We start from the raw sequence: 21,699 nt of genomic DNA on the forward strand, positions 1-21,699 counted from the left end.
CACAGCATGAGATTGTTTCCAAAAATTCTGGGTCTATAACTTTTCAGGCTTAAATTCAGGGAAAAAGACAGCATCTATTTCCTGAACATCCTACCCGTGTCTTGGATTCACTATGGGCCATCTGGGATCATTTGTCCAACCTCTGTAGCCAGAGGGGTCGACCGACCTGAACCAATCACTGTGGCTAAGGGGGGATTCTACACGCCAGTCAACCAGGCCTGGGTCACTTGCCCACTCCCAGAGACCAATTGGAACCTATTGACCAAGGAAAGGAGGGAAGGGAGAGGTGGTTTCCCAAAGACTGTTTCAGTACTACCACCAGAAGGTGAGGGAATGGATGCTGGAGAGGAAAGCAGCAAACAGCCTTGATATACAGTTACATGGAGAAGGGAATTCTTCTGGTCAGTAGGAAAGTCCGATCAAAAGATTTTATAAAATCCATGGCTTCTGAGATAAACCTCAAAGGGTGGGTGAAGAGAGGGAAGGGGAAAGGCTTTGGGTTTTTTGTTTTGTTTTTCTAGTGTTGTTATTTCATTTTTGTTTTTTTAGTAAAATCTACCCCCAATGTGGGGCTGAAACTCACGACCTCATGATTAAGAGTCACCATCATATGCTCTACTGACTGAACCAGCCAGGCACCCCAGAATTGTTTATTTCTTCAAATATCTATTGTCATTCTTTTTTTTTTTTAATTTTTAAATGTTTATTTATTTTTGAGAAACAGGGGAAGAGTGCCGGCAGGGGAGGCACAGAGAGAGAGGGAGACAGAGGATCGGAAGCAGGCTCTGCGCTGACAGCAGTGAGCCCAATGTGGGGCTTGAACTCATGAACAATGAGATCATAACCTGAGCTGAAGTCAGATGCTTAATAGACTGAGCCACCCAGGCGCCCCTGTATTGTCATTCTCCTTAACTGTAAGTTCCCCAGGGAGGAACAATCTGTCTTGTCAACTGCTTTATGCCCTGTGCCTGGCACAAAGGAAGTACTCAATCAACCATCATTGAAGTAAATGAATACAGGAAATGCCTCAAGTCAACATGCAGATTTGAGAGTACCTGACTGGGATGAGCCATGCTGTTGGACTAAAAGGGTTCATTTCAAACACTGGTTTTTGGTTTTTTTTTAGCAACAGAATGAAATCTTACCTGGAATATGTGAAATAGAAGCAAGCAGCTGCTGTGATGGAAGCAGGGCTGGAGCCTCAAGCACTGTCCTCTCCACAGGCCCTCAGCTGCCCTGTACCCCACCCCGGGGAGCTTGTGCTCTCCCTCTCTGGAAGGGTTTGAAAACCCCTGCAAGAGGTGGAGGAATGGAAGACGTCTGGAAAGGAAGTGGAGCTCACATCCTGCCTGAGAATCTGAATTCCATGTGACTGAAGATTTTATAAAAGGAGTGGGATAGCTAGAGTTGTATTTTAGAGATCATAATCCGGCAGCCTCTTTCATAAATCAGTTGGAGGAGGTTGTGACAGGTCAGGGAAGCCAGTTGACACTGTGCGTGAATAGGAGTGGAGAAACAAGGGCCAACAGTTTTGTGGATTGATTTATTTTTTAAATTAAATTCTTATTTGAAAACACACATACAGTTAGAAAAAAAAAACTAATGTACTCCTAATTTGACATTTAAAAATAATACAAAATATGGGGTGCCTGGATGTTCCAGTTGGTTAAGGGTCTGACTCTTGATCTCAGCTCAGGTCTTGATCTCATAGCCGTGAGTTGAAGCCCTGAATTCGGCTCCCCATTGGGTGTGAGGCCTACTTAAAAATAAAATAAAATAAAGTAAAATAGAATAGAATACAATAGAATAAAATATAAAATAAAAATAATATAAAGTAAAAAATAAATGAATAAAAGCATCTCAGCATCAGAGAAAAACATTGAGACATTTAGTGCCATGGCGTACTGAGGCCTCACACTAGCTCATAAGAGACAACTGCTAAATTGCCTAGAATTGTGCATTTCAGGTGTTAAACACAGCTTTGATTAAAAATTAAATCTAAAACCTCACAAATAAATTCTATTAAAGCAAAGGTGACAAATACTCAAAATTCATCACTTCCTCATTTCACTATTTTTCTATTATCTGTTGAGGTTATTTGTATCAATAATACACACACACACACACACACACACACACACACAGTGGAAATGCTATGTCTCTTCCTAAATTCCTGTGTTCCATCATGTCACATTTGAAATTAGGCATGGTGAGAGTAGTTACACAACAGAAACAGGTGAACACCATAAATCAGGGCTGGTTTTTTTTCTTTTCTCTCGGGGAGCTTTTGTTAAAAATTTACCAGTGTACTACTGGTTGGGTGCATAATCTTTCCAACTTTTTACTTTACTTATGTCTGTGTCTCTGTCTCTCCAACTATGAAGTAGATATCTGGAGAAGGGGTTGTCAGTCACCTGGTGTTCAAATCATCCTCCTATTTCTGCATGGTCCCCTACTGTGGACAATATTGGTAGGCTGAGGCTCTACCCTCATTATGGCATCTGGAGAAGGTTATTCATCCTCTCTCACACTTCTTCACAGCTCAGGGATAAGCGCTTGGCCTAAGCCAACCAACTGGAATGCTCCCAACTGGACTTTGAATCTTGAACAAGTGAAAACAAGACCCAGGGAGAGTTCATGATATAATCATTGCACCTGCAGCCCATGGGGAGCAGGTGGCTGTGCCAACAGGGAAATCCTCATCAGCAGGTTCCAGTGGTGTCATTGGTGTAGCTCAGTGCCACCTCAGCCACATGTTCCTACTTCCTGGCCTCTCTTGGTTCCCACCCTTTTCAAAGGAAAGGACAAGATGAGCCCAAAACATTTTGTAGTGTTAGGAAGTAAAAAAGTGCTCAAAGAACGATGGAGACATGTCAAAAGGACCCTGAAATCATCTTAAAGAAATGCCCACTGACCAAACCTGGGACATGTTTCAGCATCAAAATGAATAATGAGGGGCGCCTGGGTGGCTCAGTCGGTTAAGTGGCCGACTTCGGCTCAGGTCATGATCTCGCAGTCTGTGAGTTCAAGCCCCACATCGGGCTCTGTGCTGACAGCTCAGAGCCTGGAGCCTGTTTCAAATTCTGTGTCTCCCTCTCTCTCTGACCCTCCCCCGTTCATGCTGTCTCTCCCTGTCTCAAAATAAATAAACGTTAAAAAAAATTGTTTAAAAAAATAAAAATAAATAAAAAAATAAAATCTTGATACTCTTAAAAAAAAATGAATAATGATACTAATGGATTACAACCCACTGACTGAAACAGAAAATGATATAAATAATTCATATGTAAAGGAATGTAAGAAAAGAAAGCACCCCTTCACAGTAGCATGCTCACTAATAATACATGTAGATGCAATAATGGAAGTAGAAAGATTACGTTGGCAATTATTACAGTATTGTTGATTCATAGAGTATTTGTCAATGGATACTAAGCCTGGTAGATGGAGGTTTGATGGGGAACAGGATTATCAGAGTAGTTTCAAAGTATATCCCCAGAAAATAACTCATTAATTACAAAAGTGAACAATGGAGACTTTACAGTGGAGAACACTGACAGACACCACTGTCTGACCAGGTGATCAGACACTGTGACCAGGTGATCAAGGTTAGCGTCATCAATAGTGAGACAGGCTGATACCATGTGCCTCCTGATGTGATACACTGAGAAGAACACAGCACAGTCTTCTTTGTGTAGTATTCCGGCCAACAATTATGAATCGAGACATGAGGAAACACCAGACGCATCCAGGTTGAGGGGCATCCTAAGGAACCAAAGGCCTGTTCCCCCCTTTTTTAAAGATTTCATTTTGGGGGTGCCCGAGTGACTCAGTTGGTTAAGCATCTGACTCTTGGTTTTGGCTCAGGTCATGATCTCATGGTTTGTGGGTTCAACCCCTGCGTTAGTCTCCATACTGACAATGCCGGAGCCTTCTTGGGATTCTCTCTTTCCCTCCCCTACCTCTCTCTCTGACCTTCCCCCACTTGCACATGCGTGCTCTCTCTTTCTCAAAAATAAATACACTTGTGGCACCTGGTGGCTCAGTTGGTTAAGCAACTAACTCTTGATTTTAGCTCAGGTCATGATCTTGTGGTTCATGAGTTTGAGCCCCACGGTGGTCTCCATGCTAATGGCACGGAGCATGCTTGGGATTTTCTCTCTCTGCCCCTCTCCTACTCTCTCTTTCTTAAAGTAAATAAATAAATAAGCATTTTTAAAAATTTTGTTTTTAAGTAATCTCTACACTCAATGTGGGGCTCAAATTTACAACCCTGAGGTCAAGAGTTGCATGCTCTACCAAATGAGCCTGAGCCAGTCAAGAGCCCCCAAAGGTCTGTACTCTTTATCTATTTTTTATTTATTTAATGTTTATTTATTTTTGAGAGAGACAGAGTGCAAGCTGGGGAGGGGCAGAGAGAGGGAGACACAGAATCTGAAACAGGCTCCAGGCTCTGAGCTGTCAGCACAGAGCCTCACGTGGGGCTTGAACCCACGAACCATGAGATCATGACCTGAGCTGAAGTCGGAAGTTTACCTGACTGAGCCACCCAAGTGTCCCAGGTCTGTACTCTTTAAAATTGTCAAGGTCATGAAATATATGGAAAGAGTGCAGAAATGTTCCAGATTAAAGTAAATCAAAGAGATACAATAAGAAAATGTAATGCATGATTCCAGATTTGGATTCTGGGCTAGAAAGGAAAAGAAAACATTGGGCAGCTGGTCAAACTTGAATGCCCTCTGTGGATTGGATGGTTACGTTCTATCAATGTTAATTTCCTGATTGGGAGGGTTGCATAAAGGTTATAGAACAGAGTACTTGTTTGGTGATATATTTAAGGGGGAAATGGCATCATGTCTGCAACTTTGTCTGAGATCAGAAAACAAGTAATGATAATGAGGGGGAGGGGTAATGACAAATGTTAACAATTGCAGAATCTGATTTTAGGAAGTAAGAGAGTCCTTTGTACTCTTCCTGCAACTTTTCTGTATGTTTGCGATTATTACAAAATAAATTATATTTTTAAAATAAGGCCAAGAACTCTTTCAGAAGAACAAAGTTCTTCCTTTTAGCCTACAAACATGCTTAAATCTCTTCTGAACAAAGCAAAACCAAACCAAAACAAAATAACGAAGCTAGCAGCTACTTGCTGTTGCCACTGCTCCCTGCTGGGCATCAGGATGTTGAGGAAACACCACTGAGCCTGGTGTCAGGAAGCCTCTGTTGGAGGCTGGCTCAACACTCCCTAACTATGTGACTTTGACTAAATCATTTAACCTCTCTGAGCCTCAGTTTCTTCATGAGGTAACAATAGTAGCTCTTACAGAGCTGCCATGGAGATCAAGGGAGAGAAGGGATATGAAAGCAGGTTATAAACTATACTGTGTTTGACAAATACTAACTGTAGGTGGTCCCTCACTTTAACCCCTGGTGATACAGGACTATTGCCTTCACACCTGCTAGAATGCATCTCCTTCTAGGAGCTCAGCCTGCCCTCTGCAGGACTACACATAACTGATCACAGCCTTTGTCTGTTGAAGTATGACTTTCTTGCCCTCTTTTGACCTCTTCTTCTCAACTCTGCCTGGCCACTCTGCCTGCCTATCCAGGACAGGTGATCACTCAAATCTGTTCCTGGTCTTTTCCTCTTCATCTGCTTGTTCATTCTGGAATGTCTCATCTATTCCCATGCTTTTGGGGGCACCTCTGTTTCTATGCTGATGACACCCATACTCACACCTTTTGCACTGGCTTCTCCTGTCAGTATTCCATCTCTATCTGGGCATTCACTCAGGCATTTCAAATTCACCTTGGGCAACACTAACTGATTCTCATACTTTCTTCTCTTCCTATGTTCACTTTCTTATTTAAAACACTACGCTCCCTCTAAATACTTGGGCCAGAAATGCAGAAGTCAAGTATTGTTGTTGTCATTTGCTTATTGAACATCTACTATTTTCCAGGTACAAAGTACTTTGCATTCTTGATTCACTTTTTTTCCTTGAAAGAGCCCTCTAAAGTAAATCCTACTTCATTCCATCTTACAAAGCTGAAATCTAGGGTTCAGAAAGCTTAAATAACTTTTTAGTTCAAGATTATACAGCTAATAAATAGTGGAACTATTTTTTTTATAATAGGATAGTCTGACTCCAAAGTCCATTCTGTTAATCTTAATCATTATACATTGACTTCTTCCTGAATTCTCATATATAATTTCATTGATTCCTTTTAATTTTGTCACTGAAATGTCTCTTGAATCAGTTCTTTCTTTGTTCCCTGGTGCTATCCAGTTCAGACACACATCTTGTACATACTTAAACATTTGTATATAGGTGGTACATTTTTCTATTTATAAATATGATATGTACTGGCTGTAAGAAAATTCATCACAGATCTAGGTAGTAGAAGTTCCCCAACCCCAACTTCTAAAGATAACCACAATTAAGGTGTAGTATGCATTCCTCATTTTTTTTCTATGTATATAAAAGCATATTACAGTTTTTAAATGCAATCACATCATATTGAAACTCACCTTTCTTATTTCATATATCAGCACATACAGATCTACTTTGTTGTTCTTTTTAAAAACTATTTTTTATTTAAAAAAATTAATGTTTACTTATTTTTGAGAGGGGGGAGGAAGGGGCAGAGAGAGGGAGACAGAGGATCTGAAGCAGACTCTGCACTGACAGCAGAGAGCCTGATATGAGGCTCAAACTCATGAACCATACAATCATGACCTTAGTTAGCTGAAGTCTGTCGCTTAACCGACTGAGCCAGCCAGGCACCCCATGTTCTTCTTTTTTTATTAGGTAAAATAGACACATATTTTATACAAAGTTAAAAAGGCACAAAAGTGTATATTTTGAAAAATAAGTCTCCCTTCACCCTTGTTCCTCTTAGTCACCTATCAGAATTGATGTCACTAGTTTCTTGGGAGCATTCGGAGGCCTCATTCCTTTGAATAGCAGCATAGCTGTCCATTGTATGGATGTGCCAAGTCCATACACCAAATTACTTTGGTGTTTCGTTAGAGGGACACTTAGATCGTCTCCAGTGCTATTACCCATTAGGATCTAAATTCCATGTCAATGTTATCAGTTACTTATCACTCTTAACTTTTGTTGGCAATAAAGTGTTCCAGATTGTATAGGTGCACCATAATTCATTCATCATTTCTCTACTGATGAGAATGTAGGCTTAAATACAGTTTGCTCTGTTCCTAGGGTACCTGTCCTATTAAATACTTCTGCCATTTACCGGCAGTATAGTTTCTTACGTATTCCTCCAGTGCGCTGTGAGCTCCTCAAAAGCAGGGGAAATTGTTCATGTTCATCTTTGTATCCTCATAGCCTAAGCCCCGAATTTGGTCCAGCGTACGCGCTTTCCACGTTTAGGTACAATAATAATTGCATCGCCCGCCCTGAGTTCTGGAACCGAGTGTGAGGAGGCGAAGCGAAGGCAAAGCCGTGCCCTTTTAAGCTGTCCCAGCCTCAGAGGTCCGGAACTTTCGTTAGACGTTTCATTGTTTCTCAGGGAGGATTTTAGCCTCCGAGCGTGCCCCGCACAAGCATGGTTGTTACGCACCGGAAGTAGCTTGTTATTTTGCGGGAGTCAGTTCTTCCGCGGGGCGGAAAAGGCAATTAAGCATGTGTTCCTATCTTTTCCAGTCCCCTTTCCTTGCAGGACCCTATGAGCAAGCTGTGGCGGCGCGGGAGCACCTCTGGGGCTATGGAAGCCCCTGAACCGGGTAGGCGCGGGTCGGTAAAGCAAGTTAGGCGTTCTCAGAAAAGGAGTCCCTTTTTTTGCTCTTCTGAGCCTTCGGGGTACTTAGCCACAGGTGGGAAGGAGAAAGGCGGAGGTGTTGTTATGGTAACAGCGTGTACCGCGGCAGAGTGGGCCCCTTCGGGGGTATTGGGTTCTTCAAGGCTTTCCCTGCCCGGCTGTTGTGGCCCACTGTTGACAGGCTTTCCTTACGCAGGGGAAGCACTGGAATTGAGTCTGGCGGGTGCCCACGGCCATGGAGTGCACAAGAAAAAGCACAAGAAGCACAAGAAAAAACACAAGAAGAAACACCATCAGGAAGAGGAGGCTGGGCCGACGCAGCCGTCACCTGCCAAGCCCCAGCTTAAACTCAAAATCAAGCTGGGTGGGCAGGTCCTGGGCACCAAGAGGTGAGGCCAAGAAAGCCAAGGTTTTACTTGAGGAACTTTAGGAGCAAGCAGAGGTAGAAGAAGCTCTCTGGGCTTTCCAATAGAAGAGAATGGACACTGATTTCACGGCTGAGGTTAAGGTAGCGAGAACCCAAGAGGGTGCAGGGGAGGACTGGAAAAAGCTACCAAGCAGGAGGAGACAACTGCTCAGCTTACACAGTGGTTGCTTTTCTGCAGTGTTCCTACTTTCACTGTGATACCTGAAGGTCCTCGATCACCCTCTCCCCTTATGGTTGTGGACAATGAAGAGGAACCTATGGAAGGAGTCCCCCTTGAGCAGTACCGTGCCTGGCTGGGTGAGAAGGATCTGGAGGTGGGAAAACTGGGTTTCTCATTATACCTGATTAAAGGAGGAGGGTTGGTTCTGAGGATGGTGAGAATTTTGAGTGTCCCAGTATTAACTTGGCTAAATTAGGGTTCCCCATCTGAACAATTTTACTTTTAGCTTTCCAACTTTGCTTTCCAGATGAAGACAGTAATCTATCCCCCTCCCCACTTCGGGACCTGTCGGGGGGCTTAGGGGGTCAAGAGGAAGAGGAGGAACAGAGGTGGCTGGATGCCCTGGAAAAGGGAGAGCTGGATGACAATGGAGATCTCAAGAAGGAGATCAACGAAAGGCTGCTCACTGCTCGACAGGTAAGTCAGTTCATTCTTTATTCACTTGCTAAACATATATTGAGAATTTCTCATGTCCCAAGAATGTTACTAGGCAGTGGGGATATCGATGGTGAAAAAAAGAAAAGGTTTCTGTTCTCATGGAGTGGTATTCGTGTGTGTGCGTGTGTGTGTGTGTTGGGGGGAGAGGGGTAAGTAAATAAATAATTTTGAAGAGCACGGTTTATAACAAAGATAGGGTGATGAAATAGAAAGTGGTGGAAAAGAAATGTTAGATAGTGTAGTCAGGGAAGACCTCTCTGAAGAAATTACATTTCCAATACCAGGGGAGCTTTTCAGGCAGAGACCAGCAGGTGCAAAGACCCTGAGAGTGGAACATGCCTAGTACTGGTCAAGGAGAAAAATAAGTGTGACTAAGCCATGAAAGTATTGTTTGCAGGAAAGTGATACATTTGATTTATATTTTGGTAGATTACTTTGGCTTCTTCGTGGAGGTAAGGAGTAGAAGCAACATCTGCCAGGAAGCTGTAGGAATCAGGTGAAAGATGGGGTGGTGGCTTGAACCAAGGCGAAATTGTGGAGAAGGAGAAAATCAGATAGATTCTGGATCTATTTTGGAAATAGACACCTGTTAGGAGTCAGGGAAGGGGTAGCAAAGGAGTCAAGGGTAACCCTGAGTTTTGGGCTTGAGCAGTTATCCAATTGATGCTCTCCACTGCGATGAAAAGATTTAAAACAGCAACAAAACAAAACAAAACAAAAACACCCTGGAGAGGTGGTAAATAAAGTTTGGGGCCAGGCAGGAAATACTACTAATGCTTTTCTTCTTGAGAGTCAAGGGTCGAAAGACGAAAGTCTGGGATCTGGGAGGAGGCAGTACTAAAAGGCACCTGGAGAGGTGCTCATTCCACTTCTTCTCTCAAGTCCAGCACTCCTCAAAGACCCTGCTGTCCCCTTCCTTCGTTTGTTCAGAACTCCTCTCTCTGACACCCCTCGGTCTGTCTCTCCCCAGCGAGCTCTGCTCCAGAAGGCGCGGAGTCAGCCTTCTCCGATGCTGCCACTGCCCGTGGCTGGGGGCTGCCCTGCCCCGGCACTCACCGAGGAGATGCTGCTGAAGCGCGAGGAGAGGGCGAGGAAGAGACGGCTGCAGGCGGCTCGGCGGGCGGAGGAGCACAAGAACCAGACTATTGAGCGCCTCACTAAGACTGCGGCGCCCAGCGGACGGGGAGGCCGAGGGGCAGCGAGGGGCGAGCGGCGGGGCGGGCGGGCCGTGGCCCCAGCCCCCATGGTGCGCTACAGCAGCGGGGCACAGGGTTCCACCCTTTCCTTCCCACCCGGCGTTCCCGCCCCCGCGCCAGTGTCTCAGCGGCCATCCCCATCTGGCCCTCCTCCTCGATGCTCTGTCCCGGGCTGCCCGCACCCGCGCCGTTACGCCTGCTCCCGCACGGGCCAGGCGCTCTGCAGCCTTCAGTGCTACCGTATCAACCTGCAGATGCGGCTTGGAGGGCCCGAGGGCCCCGGATCTCCCCTTTTGGCTACTTAAGGTCCTTACTTAACCCGGACTCTGCGCCCTCTCCCCTGCCCCCATTTTCATTATTTTCCCCACCCTATTAAATTTCATCCGGTGCCTCAACTTGTACAGAATTGGGGGAATGGGGTATGGGCAGGTCAATTCCCCGCACACACGATGCCCTCACGGGAGCTTGCATCAAGCCCCGGGAAACGATCACTAGGCCTAAAGAAGACTGACCGATCGGCCCCCCAAACTTGGGCGGACTTTTGGGACCCCCCCCTCCCCTCCTCCGCCTCTTCCATCAGAGTTACCTGGCTTGGTCGGGGCCTTCGGCGTCATCCCGAAAATAGCGCTCAAGCCAATCAGCATAAACTTTGCTTTTCTGGACGGCCGTTCATTGGTTGATAACGCAGAGCCCGTTCTGTTGTCCATATTGGCTATTGTCGCTGTCAGTCAGGGCCGTGGGTCGAACCTTACCCCACTCTTTGTCTGTGTAAGCTCTTGTTGTCTGGGAGAGTGGCAGAGGCACTGCTGTAGATTGGTCACTGGGAGAAACCTCTGGTCCGTTGCTATTGGCTCGCCCGCCGGCGGGCGTTGCTGATTGGTAGGACCGAGCAATCTGGGTTCTAGTTGGCAGCGCTCTCCCCGGATGGAAGCTCCGGCCGCGGAGTGATGGTGGCGGCAGAGAAGATGGGCCGGTCAGGGACCATGGCAGAGGTGGCAGGGGCGGGGCGCCTGGCAATAGAGGAGGCTGTGGTCTACAGGGGGCTGTAGGTGGAGGCATGGCTCAGGCCAGCAGCGGGAACGGCAGCGAGGAAGCCTGGGGGGCACTTCGGGTGCCGCAACAGCAGGTATCCCAACTGCTCCAAAAGCCTATCACGACAGCCATTTATTTCTTTTCCCTTTCCTTGTCCCTTCCTTTTGTGGGGTTGGGGAGGAACTCACGTAGCCAAAGGTACTGTGAAGTTCCTAAATATGTCCCTTCTACTCTTTGTCTAAACTTTGTAACGTAGATGCAGTTGACTTTGCCTGCAGCTTCTTAGACCCCATCCCATGGCTGCAGTGGAAGCTTGCAGTGGCTCTCCAGTGACCAGAGGCATAGTGAGGCCCAGGGAAGCTCCCTCTGTCTTGGAACAGTTATTTGTGATGTTTTTCTGTGTGCCTGTTGTCACAACAGAGTCGGGCAGCGTCTTCTCTTGAGGGACCAATTTGGAGAAGAGCTGGAACCCAGACTCACGCCCTGGATGCCATCGTTTATCGTCCACAGCAGTCCCATCTGGTTGGGAGCATTGCTCTGGGTCTCATATGGCCCTTCCTATACCCTAGGAAGCCTGAGACCCAAGGGTGGAAAGACCCAGCTTGGGGGTGGGGAGGCAGGCCCCGGGAGGATAATGAAAGCATCTTAACATTGGAAATTACCTTAAACCCCTTACCTATTGTCTGAGACTTTGAGATGGCTCAGACTGCCCTCTGGCTTCTGCCCAGACATTCTGTTAACAGAAAACACCCTGGGGAGCCAGCCTGAGTGTGAGAGGTCTCCTATATGCAGAACTGAAATCTGCCTCTTTGTATGTCCACACTGTGCATTTAGTTCTGTAGATAGATACTTGCTATTCCAAATGCCTTCACGTCGACAGCCCTTCTGACGTTTGAACACTCCTCTCTCCATCACTCTTCCCCTCCCCATAGGTCTCTCTGAGCTCAGCTTGGTTCACAGGGTGGGACTGTGTCCGTGCATGCAGCGGGGTGGGGGTGGACAGTGTCTGGGGCTGGAATCTCCCTTGGTTCTAAGTGCCTCCTTGCTCCCAGCTTCGAGAGCTGTGCCCAGGAGTGAACAACCAGCCCTACCTCTGTGAGAGTGGTCACTGCTGCGGGGAGACAGGTTGCTGCACCTACTACTATGAGCTCTGGTGTGAGTCTCCAAGGGGGCTATTCTCGGGTCCTTCTGCCCACCTGCCCTTGGGCCTCAAAATTCCAGTCTTCATGGACCTTTCTCTGCATGGGAGGTATCTAAGACCCTCCCTCACCCCTTGCAGGGTTCTGGCTGCTCTGGACTGTCCTCATCCTCTTTAGCTGCTGTTGCGCCTTCCGTCATCGACGAGCTAAACTCCGGCTGCAGCAACAGCAGCGGCAGCGTGAGATCAACTTGTTGGCCTACCATGGGGCATGCCATGGGGCTGGCCCTGTCCCTTCCGGTTCACTGCTTGACCTTCGTGAGTGGCTTGAGGCTCTGGGCTCACTACCAGTGGCCCCTCCCAACCCAGAACCCTGAATCATCCCCACATTCCCTTTTCAGACATTTCAAAGCACACTTTACCTAATAGCAAAGATACTACTACTACCCCACTGCTGGTTGCCCCACCGACCATACCATTCTTTCCTGCAGGCCTTCTCAGCGCCTTCAAACCCCCTGCCTACGAGGATGTGGTTCACCGCCCTGGCACACCACCGCCTCCTTACACTGCAGCCTCAGGCTGCCCCTTGACTGCTTCCAGTGAACGTACCTGCTGCTCCTCTGCTTCTAGCTGCCCTACCCACTGCGAGGGAACAAATGTGGAAGGTGTTTCCTCCCACCAGAGTGCCCCCCCTCATCAAGAGGATGAGCCTGGGGCAGGGGTGAGCCCCGCCCCCACGCCCCCATCCTGCCGTTATCGCCGCCTGACTGGTGACTCAGGTATTGAGCTCTGCCCTTGTCCTGACTCCAGTGAGGGCGAGCCAATCAAGGAAGCTAGGGCTAGTGCCACTCCACCAGATTTGGAGGACCCTTGTGTGTTGCCCCTTGATCCTGTACCCCAGGTCTCTCCTGTGGGACTAGCTTCCAGTGAAGGGGACATCCCATAATCAGTTTGGGGAGGGTGGGTGGATTACTTGCCCACCAGAAACAGCCCTGGCCCCAATTCCTCTGAGTTCTCCTTGGCCTTTCCCTGCCTCCTCGAATCTGCCTGAAAGGGGTGGAATCCTGGGGAGAGTGGCTGTGTTTGGGGGACTGTGCTAGCTCTACCCCCTAAAACATAACACAGAAGCCTTGATCTCATTAAAGAGATGTGAACCAGCTGCTTGTGAATTTGGGTGGACTGGTGCTGAACTTCTGCATCACACTTGACCTGACTGGATTTGAGGGGACAGGTAATAGCCACATTTCCCAACCTCCTCTGAAGTAAAGCAGGCAGCTCTAAGGTCTGGACTGAGCTAAGACTTCTTGGTGAGGCAAAATTGGCAAAAGCAATGGAGTTTGGCATGGTTTTCCAATTTATTTAGAAAAATAGACTCTGAATTCACATTCACCCCGGGGCTATGTGGGATGACAGTAAGGAGACACCTGAGATGAGCTGAGGAAAGTTTGAAGCGCTAGTATCTGAGGGCTGGGGGCAGAAGCTAGGGACCTGGTCCCTTTAGCCCAGAGTGGGGGTCTGGCTCCCCTCTCACCCTCCCCCTTCAGTAGTCTTCAGCCATGGCCAGTAGGACAAGGCTGGTCCAGCCTTGGAAAGGGCGGCAGCCCATACCCCTCCCATCCCGGTCACTATACTGCTCCCAAAGGAAACCTGTGGCCTGGTACTGCCGCCACACATTGCCTACCACATTGGCACGGAGCTCACTGTGGAGCTTGGCAGCCCGGGCCCGGTGGGGACCCTCCAGATGACCATAGTGGTAGAGAGCCCCTAAGGCTAGGTAGTTAACATTGAGCCACACAGCACCCCGCCAGTAGGGAGGATCATGCTCTGAATTGCGCTGGCCATAAAAGGGGCTGGAGGCTGCGAGGGAGCGCAAACCAAAGGGGCTCCAGAGATGGCGGCTGTCGGCTAGAACATCCAGCAGGGGCCCAAGGCGGGATGAATTGGGGTCCAGCAGCCGCAGCAGCATGGGAAAAAGACTGACGTAGCCCAAGGCATCCACATACTGTAAGCGAGGGTGGGGCCGGCCCACTACCCGCACCAGCCCCTGGGGGGGCCGAGGCTTCAGCTGCACTGCTTTTGTGTGGTTCCCAAAGTCTGCAAAGACTCCTAGCTCTGGGGCCCAGTGCAGCTCATCCAGGCTCTCCTCTGCCTCCAGTGAGGCAGCCAGTGGGCCCAGCTCTGCAGCTGCCTCAGCCTCTCCCAGCTGTTCTGCCAGCTGCACCAGCACACGGGCACCCAGTGCCACCCAGCACCGCAGGTCAAGGTGCCGCTCACTGGCTGAGGGGTGTGAAGCTCGGGGATAGTCATCCAGCCCTGAAGGCAGTGTCTTAGGGTTCAACAGGGTTGGCAAAGCAGGGTCCCGGCCCCGCCAGCGGTAAGATAGTGGCACTGGCCCTGCCTGGCTCTTGTAGAGCCAGGAGAACCAGGCATGCAGACGGGGGAAGGCCCTGCGGAGGAAGGCAAAGTCAGCAGGGTCACCACCCTCTAGCATGTGGGCTACAGGCAAAAGCAGGGTTGGGGGGTTGGCATGGGCTGCCCGTTGCACCAGGAATTCTGGGGGCACCCGGGCTCGGGCTTCATCTCCCAGTACCTGCTCTCGTCCAATCCAGCCATCAGCATTGAGCAGCCCCAACCAGTGGCCTAGGGCCTCCCGGGTAAGGCGGGGATCCCACCGCTGTATCACCAGCTGGTGAAAGCCCTCATCCCAGAGGAAACCTCGTGGGAAGAATGATCGGGAGGGCACTGCTGTGAAAAGAGGGACAGGTGGAAAGAGAGCTGGGTCCACCTTCTGCTCAGACCCCTCAACCCCCATGTCTGCCAACACCAGACCCTGTCCATAGAAGTAGCCAATTCCACCAAGGAGGCCACTGAGGGCAGCCTGACCCAAAACCTGCTCCTCAGAGCTCAGCCCCTTCTTCTTCAGCTGAAAGGTCTTCTCAAAGCGCTCTCTAAAGGCTTCAGCATGGCTCTCCAGGGCCTGGGTGAGCAGGCTGCCTGCCAACTGTGCCAGGGCTTGTCTTTCTCCTGCCCGGGCACTGCCCGATTCAAACACCAACTCCACAGAAAAGGGGACTTTGAGTGTCACCTGTTGTATCAAGAATTGCCCTTGTCCCTGTCCTTGCCCACTTGGGCCTCTGTCCTCCCACTTTAGAGATCCTGGCAAGCCGAGGTAGCGTTCAGGGGAAGCCCCTGGGGGCCGATACTGAAACCAGCTTCTTAGGCGACTCTTCACCATCTCTGTTAGCAAGGGAAGTCCTGGGTTGGAGGACCAGAAGACATTGTAGCTTGAAGGGAAGAAGATAAATTGGAAATATTACTCAGGAGAAAATGGTGGGGATTATAAAGAAATAAGAGGTGATCAGGAGAGTCAAGATGGGAGGGTCTTGGCAATGCAGGGGACTTGGAGTCTGATGAGAAGGGAACTAACTGGTGGAAAGAAGGTAGAATGGGGGAGATAGATATCAGGCTAAGTCAGCAACCATACCATCCCTACCATCACCCCACACTCTCTTGCCCGTTACCTGCTATACTTGGGGGCAGTATCCCCTGGATGGGTTGGTGGCATAAGTGTAAAGCGGAAGTCACCAAGTTCACCGGAGCGTCCACTGATGAACTTCAACTGCCCTTTGGCCCCAACCTCTGGTACTAGGACTTCCTTGCCATCTGTCACCACATAGAAGAACAGGGACACCAAAGGCAGGGCAGAGGTATCCGAGGCCTGTGTGACCAAGGAGGACAGAAAAACATAGCATTAGATTAGTAGTCTCTCCTGAAAATCCAGCCTTACTCAAAGGGACGCCATGCAGGAGCAACATGGTAAACATATATCTGCAGCGTTGAGGGTCAATGAGCGTTAAGTACCTAGTGAGATGAGGTATAGAGATTTGCACAGGGTTCTCTGGGAAACAGTGTTTTTGTGTTGCCTACTATGCTAAGAACTCTACACATCATTTTCTTTTATTCCTACAATCCTATGAGTAAAGTGCTATTTGTATCTCCATTTTGCAGACACAGAAACCACAGATTATGGATAGTAAATAGAGATGGTCTATACAGGCAAGTGTTTAAGGCAGGCAGCCAGATTCAGAGCCCCTGCTGTTAACCTTCACAACATACTGAATTTGCTGGCAGCAAAGAAAGGGTGGAGGGAGTCTGGGCTGGGGGAAGGGTGTCCTGAGGCCCTGACCTGAGGCTCTACAGTCACTCTCCAGCTCCAGTCCCCTCCGTGCTGACCCCCAGGCCTCTTGACGAACTCAGTCGTGAGTCTTAGGGCCCCATCCTGGATGTGTTGCCGCCCGAAGGAGAGACCGTCGTGGAACTCCCAGCCATAGGGACCCACGCCGTCCCCCTGCTCACACGTGTGCCTGAGCTTAGGGGTCCCTGCGGTGGCGCCTTGCTGCGCCCACATCAGTCCTGGGGGTAGAATGGCCACGTAAGTCAAAGAGAGAGCAGGGGACCTGTCCCTCTGGGTCTCCGAGAACTTCACGATCATTCATCCTCATAACTCTTCTGAACCATCCCTCCCCACTGTTCTGGCGTGAAGCTGGGGCGCCCAGATTAAGAGTCCGCCTGCCTGCCCTCCCGCCCCGAGGCCCAGTTACCGGTGAGGAGCGGCTTCGGACTGCGAGTCTTCATGCCGAAGTAGACGTGAGGGCGGTAGGTGCCCCAGAAGAGGTCCGGGGCCACGGCGGGGCTGGAAGAGTCAGGAGGCAGTGCCGAGGGCGCGGAGTGCAGTGTGACCGCCCGCCGCACACGGTGCCACGCCAGCAGCCAGAATCCTGACAGGCCCAGGGCCAGAGACAGGACCACAACGCCCAGAGCCGCTCTCCCGACAGCGCCACGGGCCGCGCCGCCCCGTCGTGCGGGGCCGCCCCGAACCACCCTTTCAGCTATCCGCGCTCCTTCTGCCGGGGTTCCACGGCGCCGCCGCTCGCCCCGAGCCATCCTGGCACGGACGTCGGCGTCACAGTGCTCGGAGAGGCGGCAATGGAGCCCAGGTCCTGCCTTGCTTCCCTGGCTTCCGCGCTGCGCCCGGAGACCACAGACCTGTCACCCGCGCCTGCGGGTCCGCGCCTCTCGCTCCGTTTCCGTCTCCCGCCGGAAGTCCCGCCCCGCCACGTCAGATTAAGTCTCAAAGTCCGGAACCGCCGTCACCCGCGTGGCTTAGGGCTAGCTGTACCCTGGGTTAACGTTTCTTTGGCGTCCTTGCGGATTTCACAGCTAGTAGATACAAGTAATCTCACGTTGGCTTTTTTTGTTTTGTTTTTCAAATGACTATATATTAACAACCTGAGACACCATCCCGAGTGGTTGACATTTAACCGCCTCCTAACCCGCCCCACGCAGGTGGATGAAAACTGGCCTAGAAAATTCAAGTAATTTGGCCCCGGCCACAGAGCCAGGAAGTGGCTAGCGTAGAGCCGAAGTGTATCTAAAACAGACTGGATCGTTTTGCCCACGCTCATGCCTTCTTTCCAACTTAAGTGGAGTGTGCTGGAGTGGACCCAAAAAGAAGCGTGAAATCTTTTTTTTTTTTTTTTAAATGTTTGTTTACTTTTGAGAGAGAGAGAGAGAGAGAGAGAGAGCGCGAGAGCATGAGAGACAAAGGGGCAGAGAGAGAGGGAAGCACAGAATCAGAAGCAGGTGTCAGGCTCTGAGCTGTCAGCACAGAGCTGGATGTGGGGCTTGAACTCTGGAACTGTGAGATCACGACCAGAGCCGAAGTGGGACACTTATCCAACTGAGGCATCCAAGGGCCCTGTTCCAGCAGTCTTCAAGCGACCTGTAACTTTAGACAAATCAGATATCCACTCAGTCCAGATTTCCTTATCTAGATGAACCCTAATAGGACCAGAATGGTGGTGCATGCATGTCGAGAATGCATTTCCCCCGCTTTTCTACAAACCAGGAAGTGAAGCAGTTTAGGAGAAGGATAGCTTATATTCAGGTCAGGAAAGGCTGTAGGAAGGAGGCAACATTTGCACCTTAGCATAAAAGGTGTTTTCATAGGGGCACCTGGGTAGCTCAGTCAGTTAAGCTCCTGACATCTGCTCAGGTCATGATCTCAGGGTTCCTGGGTTTGAGCCCTGCGTCATGCTGTGCTGACAGCTCAGAGCTTGGAGCCTGCTTCCGATTCTATGTCTCTGTCTCTCTCTGACCCTCCCCTGCTCACACTCTGTCTCTCTCTCAAACACTAAAAAAACTTTTTGAAAGGTATTTTCATAAAGTGCAAGTCCCTATCATCCTTTAAAACACCCTACTCAACATCATTATGCTACTCTAGCTACTATCACACCTCCCATCCAAACTCATTATATAAAGCTAGTACTTTATGCTACATATATCCGCTTTCAATTTTGCTATAATATGGTATCTGGCCCTACCCTCCACTGGTAGACTTTTTGCTCTTTCAACAATCACCTTCTGACCAAACCTAATGGTCACTCATGTCTTTCTCTTCCTTGCTACCATTGCATCTAATTCACATGTCTACTGTAGCACTTATTACATACCCGGGTTTCATTATTCATCTTTGTATTCCAGTACTAATCACAGTTACAGTACTAATTGCACACCGTAGATGGTAAATATTTGTAAACTCGACAAATGTTAATTGCACACTATGTATCAGGCACTATGCAAAGTGCTGGGGACACAGAAAAAAACAGCCCCAACCTCAAGTTCACAGTGCCAGCATTCAATCTATGTTTACAACAATGTCTGAACCATGCCCATTTTTACAGATGAGGAGAGAGGTAAAGTCTGGCCAGACAGAAGAGCCAGCTAGCCACTGAGCTGGGGAACTCAAATCTAGGCTGTCAGTATCCTTTTGGCTATAGCATAAGGCCTCTTAGATAACACATATGCTCCGGGTAATGTTTTAGGCACTTACAATAGCAACTCATTTAATCCTCTCAACAGTCCTAGAAGATAGGTACTACTATCCCAATTTTACTAATGAGGAAACAGGCACTGAGAGACTAAGTAATTTTTTCACAGTCACAGAACTACTTAGGGGCAAAGCTAAGATTTCAACCTTAGGAATTCTGGCTCTTTACTACATCATACTGCCTCCTGGTAGGTTTTTGGTTTGGTTTCTGGTAGTTTCTTTTTTAAAGGGGGAGGGGAAAAAAACAGCCCTTGAAAAGAGCACCCTTTCAAGCAGAGAAGCAGTGTAGTAATGCTATAGCAAAGTCATCGAAAATGTATTTGGCAAAGTACACAGCAGCCAGTGTCTAGAGATCCTTGATTGTCTAAGGATTCTGAAGTTCTCTAAACCAGTAGCCATCAACCATCTTTTCCTACAACCCGTGATAAGAAACAATTCTATTCTGCAACCAAGTACCTGCAGATACGCACACATAAACATACTTCATGTTTTATATATATATTCATGATTATGCTGAAAACTTAAATTTCTTAAAAGAGTACTTCCCATTCTCCATGCCATGCACTCTGATACTTTTTATTCTATTTTACTTTGTTTTTGAAAGGCTGATTTAACCCTCTAAATCGATTTCATGATCCATACTAATGAGTTGGTAACCCAGTATGAAAAACGCATTGGGCATAGTGTGAAACAAGTAGTGAGACATAAAAACAGTGATGTGCTTTGAAAGATAAAAGTAAGCAGCAGCAAAAATGGTCAGAAAAAATGGAGATTGGGTGGGAGAATACAATGATACAGGAAAGTGAATGGGAACGGAGAAAACATTTCAGAAGTTTTTGTTTAAAAAAGAATATTTTGAATTTACTAACTGGATATGCAGGGAAAGAGAGAGGGCAGAAGCAGAGATAATGCTGCGGTTTCCAGCCCACGTGGCTGAGAAGATGAAGCAGATGAAGGAATGGAGAAGTCAGGGGGAGAGGCAAGTATACATATATGTAAGATTATCAATTCTATTTTGGACACAGAGTTTGGTGGGGTTTGGAGGAAATCGGTAGTAGGTAACCTGACCATAGCACAGTCGTTGAGATTAGAGCCAAACAGAAATGTAGGATTTAACCCCAGAGTTCAAGTTATGACAGGATGAAATGCTCAGACATACAGAAGAAAATGAAGGATGAGAGTACAATTTTATGGTTGAAAGAAAAAAAAACCCATGAGGAAGAGAACTTCCACAAGGGAGTGAATTAAAAGTGGCAGATGCTACTGAGATGGAACTATGAGGACCGAGGAAAAACAGCGCTGGATTTGGCTAATAAGAGCAAGAGGTACCTTGAGTGAGTGGTGGGAAAAGCCATATTCAAAAGGGTTAAGCAGGGAGTGATGATAAGAAAATGAAATAAATTCAAGTTTGTGCAGATCCCTCTCCAATCATGTCTCGTTTCAGAAACGTTGGTTGGATCAGTAGTCACAGGGCTCGCTATTTTTTTCTTTGTGGCGCTCCATGGCCCTCCAGATGGTGATTCGAGTGACGAAGTCTCTCAAACTCTTAGGTAAGTGTCCTAACAATCCCAAGCTAAAATCTGCTTGTTGATCTCTTCTGCACTGTCAGCGCCCGGTACCAGCGCCTGGCTTGTCCCCGCTCCCCGCCGCAGCCCTAGTCTGGATGTGGGAGGCGAAGGCTGTGAGCATTTCCTGGGCGGTGAGGTGGGTACCGCGCATAATCAGGCGATGCCCGTCTCCTGGGGAAGAAACAAACGAGTCAGGCACGGCGAGGGCGGCGAGCTCCGGACTGAGGACGCGGGGGCTGCCTGGCGCCCCTTCCGCCCGCCTCCCCACCCCAGCCCACCGAACAGCACGTCCACGCAGGGCTCGGAGCCGTCGTGCCTCACGTCCACAATCACCGAGCAGTTGAGATTGGTGGAACGGACCTTCTCGCTGCTCACCGCCTGGAGGAAGGTCCTGCGGTGGGAAAACAGCTTGAGCGTCCGGCCGAGAGGGCTAGACCCCCTAGGCCCCCAGCGGGAGGAAGGTGCGCCCCTTCCCGTCCCCACTTCCTAGTACCTCGTCGACTCCACATTCTTCTCGAAGGGGCAGAATTGAACCCGAACCTGCTTCACAGACCGGAGCCCTAGCCGAGCCAAGTACGCCGCCATGGTGACCTCCGCACCGGAAGGCCTCGTGCGGGCGGAAGTGTCCGTTACCGGCGCTCTCCCCTCCCTGCCCCCGGCTTCTTCAGGGTGCGGGTCTCTGATTCTCCAGTAGCCGAGCTAGCGTTCCGGGTGCTTGGGACCCTGGGCTCCCCACCCCGAGAGGAGGAAGGCCAGCGGGGAGGTGGTTTCGATACAGGGTATGGAGGGCCCCAAAGTAAGCGATCAGTAAATACCTATCATTAATAGTCCTCTTATACCACGGCGAAAACAATAAATAACGCAAAAGCCTTGCACCTGGCTGCGATAACTAGTCGTCTTTTGCGGTCTTTCCCTTTCCGTATGTTGCTGTGCCAGATCTAGGTTAACACCATGTCAAGCGCTAGTCCCTTCGGTGAGGACACTGCCATGGCAGGGATTATACAGCTAC

The 21,699-nt window shown here is 48.9% G+C and overlaps 4 protein-coding genes across 5 annotated transcripts; 2 read left to right on the plus strand and 2 right to left on the minus strand.

The window, feature by feature from the left end:
• The first annotated feature begins 7,587 nt into the window (after positions 1-7,587).
• On the plus strand, positions 7,588-10,458 carry INO80B (INO80 complex subunit B). Its single transcript, XM_007083473.3, has 5 exons — positions 7,588-7,747; positions 7,979-8,171; positions 8,388-8,506; positions 8,677-8,846; positions 9,838-10,458. Exons 1-5 carry the CDS (start codon positions 7,690-7,692, stop codon positions 10,366-10,368), a joined length of 1,071 nt encoding a protein of 356 aa, XP_007083535.3. The 5' UTR covers positions 7,588-7,689; the 3' UTR covers positions 10,369-10,458.
• A 95-nt stretch (positions 10,459-10,553) lies between these two features.
• Positions 10,554-13,390, plus strand: WBP1 (WW domain binding protein 1). Of its 2 annotated transcripts, XM_042981787.1 has the most exons (5): positions 10,554-11,189; positions 11,516-11,617; positions 12,148-12,250; positions 12,375-12,551; positions 12,725-13,390. In XM_042981787.1, the coding sequence occupies exons 1-5, from the start codon at positions 11,121-11,123 to the stop codon at positions 13,177-13,179; spliced, it is 906 nt and encodes a 301-aa protein (XP_042837721.1). In that variant the 5' UTR covers positions 10,554-11,120; the 3' UTR covers positions 13,180-13,390. The 2 variants fall into 2 exon arrangements, with proteins under 2 accessions (XP_042837721.1, XP_007083534.1); XM_007083472.3 differs by lacking the exon at positions 11,516-11,617.
• Positions 13,391-13,461: 71 nt separating this feature from the next.
• MOGS (mannosyl-oligosaccharide glucosidase) lies at positions 13,462-20,537 on the minus strand. The gene is made up of 5 exons (XM_007083471.2): positions 20,452-20,537; positions 16,835-17,453; positions 16,420-16,646; positions 15,755-15,951; positions 13,462-15,517 (listed from the first exon to the last, which is right to left on the minus strand). Exons 2-5 carry the CDS (start codon positions 17,175-17,177, stop codon positions 13,774-13,776), a joined length of 2,511 nt encoding a protein of 836 aa, XP_007083533.2. The 5' UTR covers positions 17,178-17,453; positions 20,452-20,537; the 3' UTR covers positions 13,462-13,773.
• Positions 20,538-20,727: 190 nt separating this feature from the next.
• On the minus strand, positions 20,728-21,313 carry MRPL53 (mitochondrial ribosomal protein L53). The gene is made up of 3 exons (XM_007083469.3): positions 21,184-21,313; positions 20,969-21,081; positions 20,728-20,861 (listed from the first exon to the last, which is right to left on the minus strand). Exons 1-3 carry the CDS (start codon positions 21,273-21,275, stop codon positions 20,728-20,730), a joined length of 339 nt encoding a protein of 112 aa, XP_007083531.1. The 5' UTR covers positions 21,276-21,313.
• Between the last annotated feature and the right edge of the window lie 386 nt (positions 21,314-21,699).

This window comes from Panthera tigris, chromosome A3, assembly GCF_018350195.1.
Source record: "Panthera tigris isolate Pti1 chromosome A3, P.tigris_Pti1_mat1.1, whole genome shotgun sequence".
Classification (NCBI taxonomy): domain Eukaryota; kingdom Metazoa; phylum Chordata; class Mammalia; order Carnivora; family Felidae; genus Panthera; species Panthera tigris.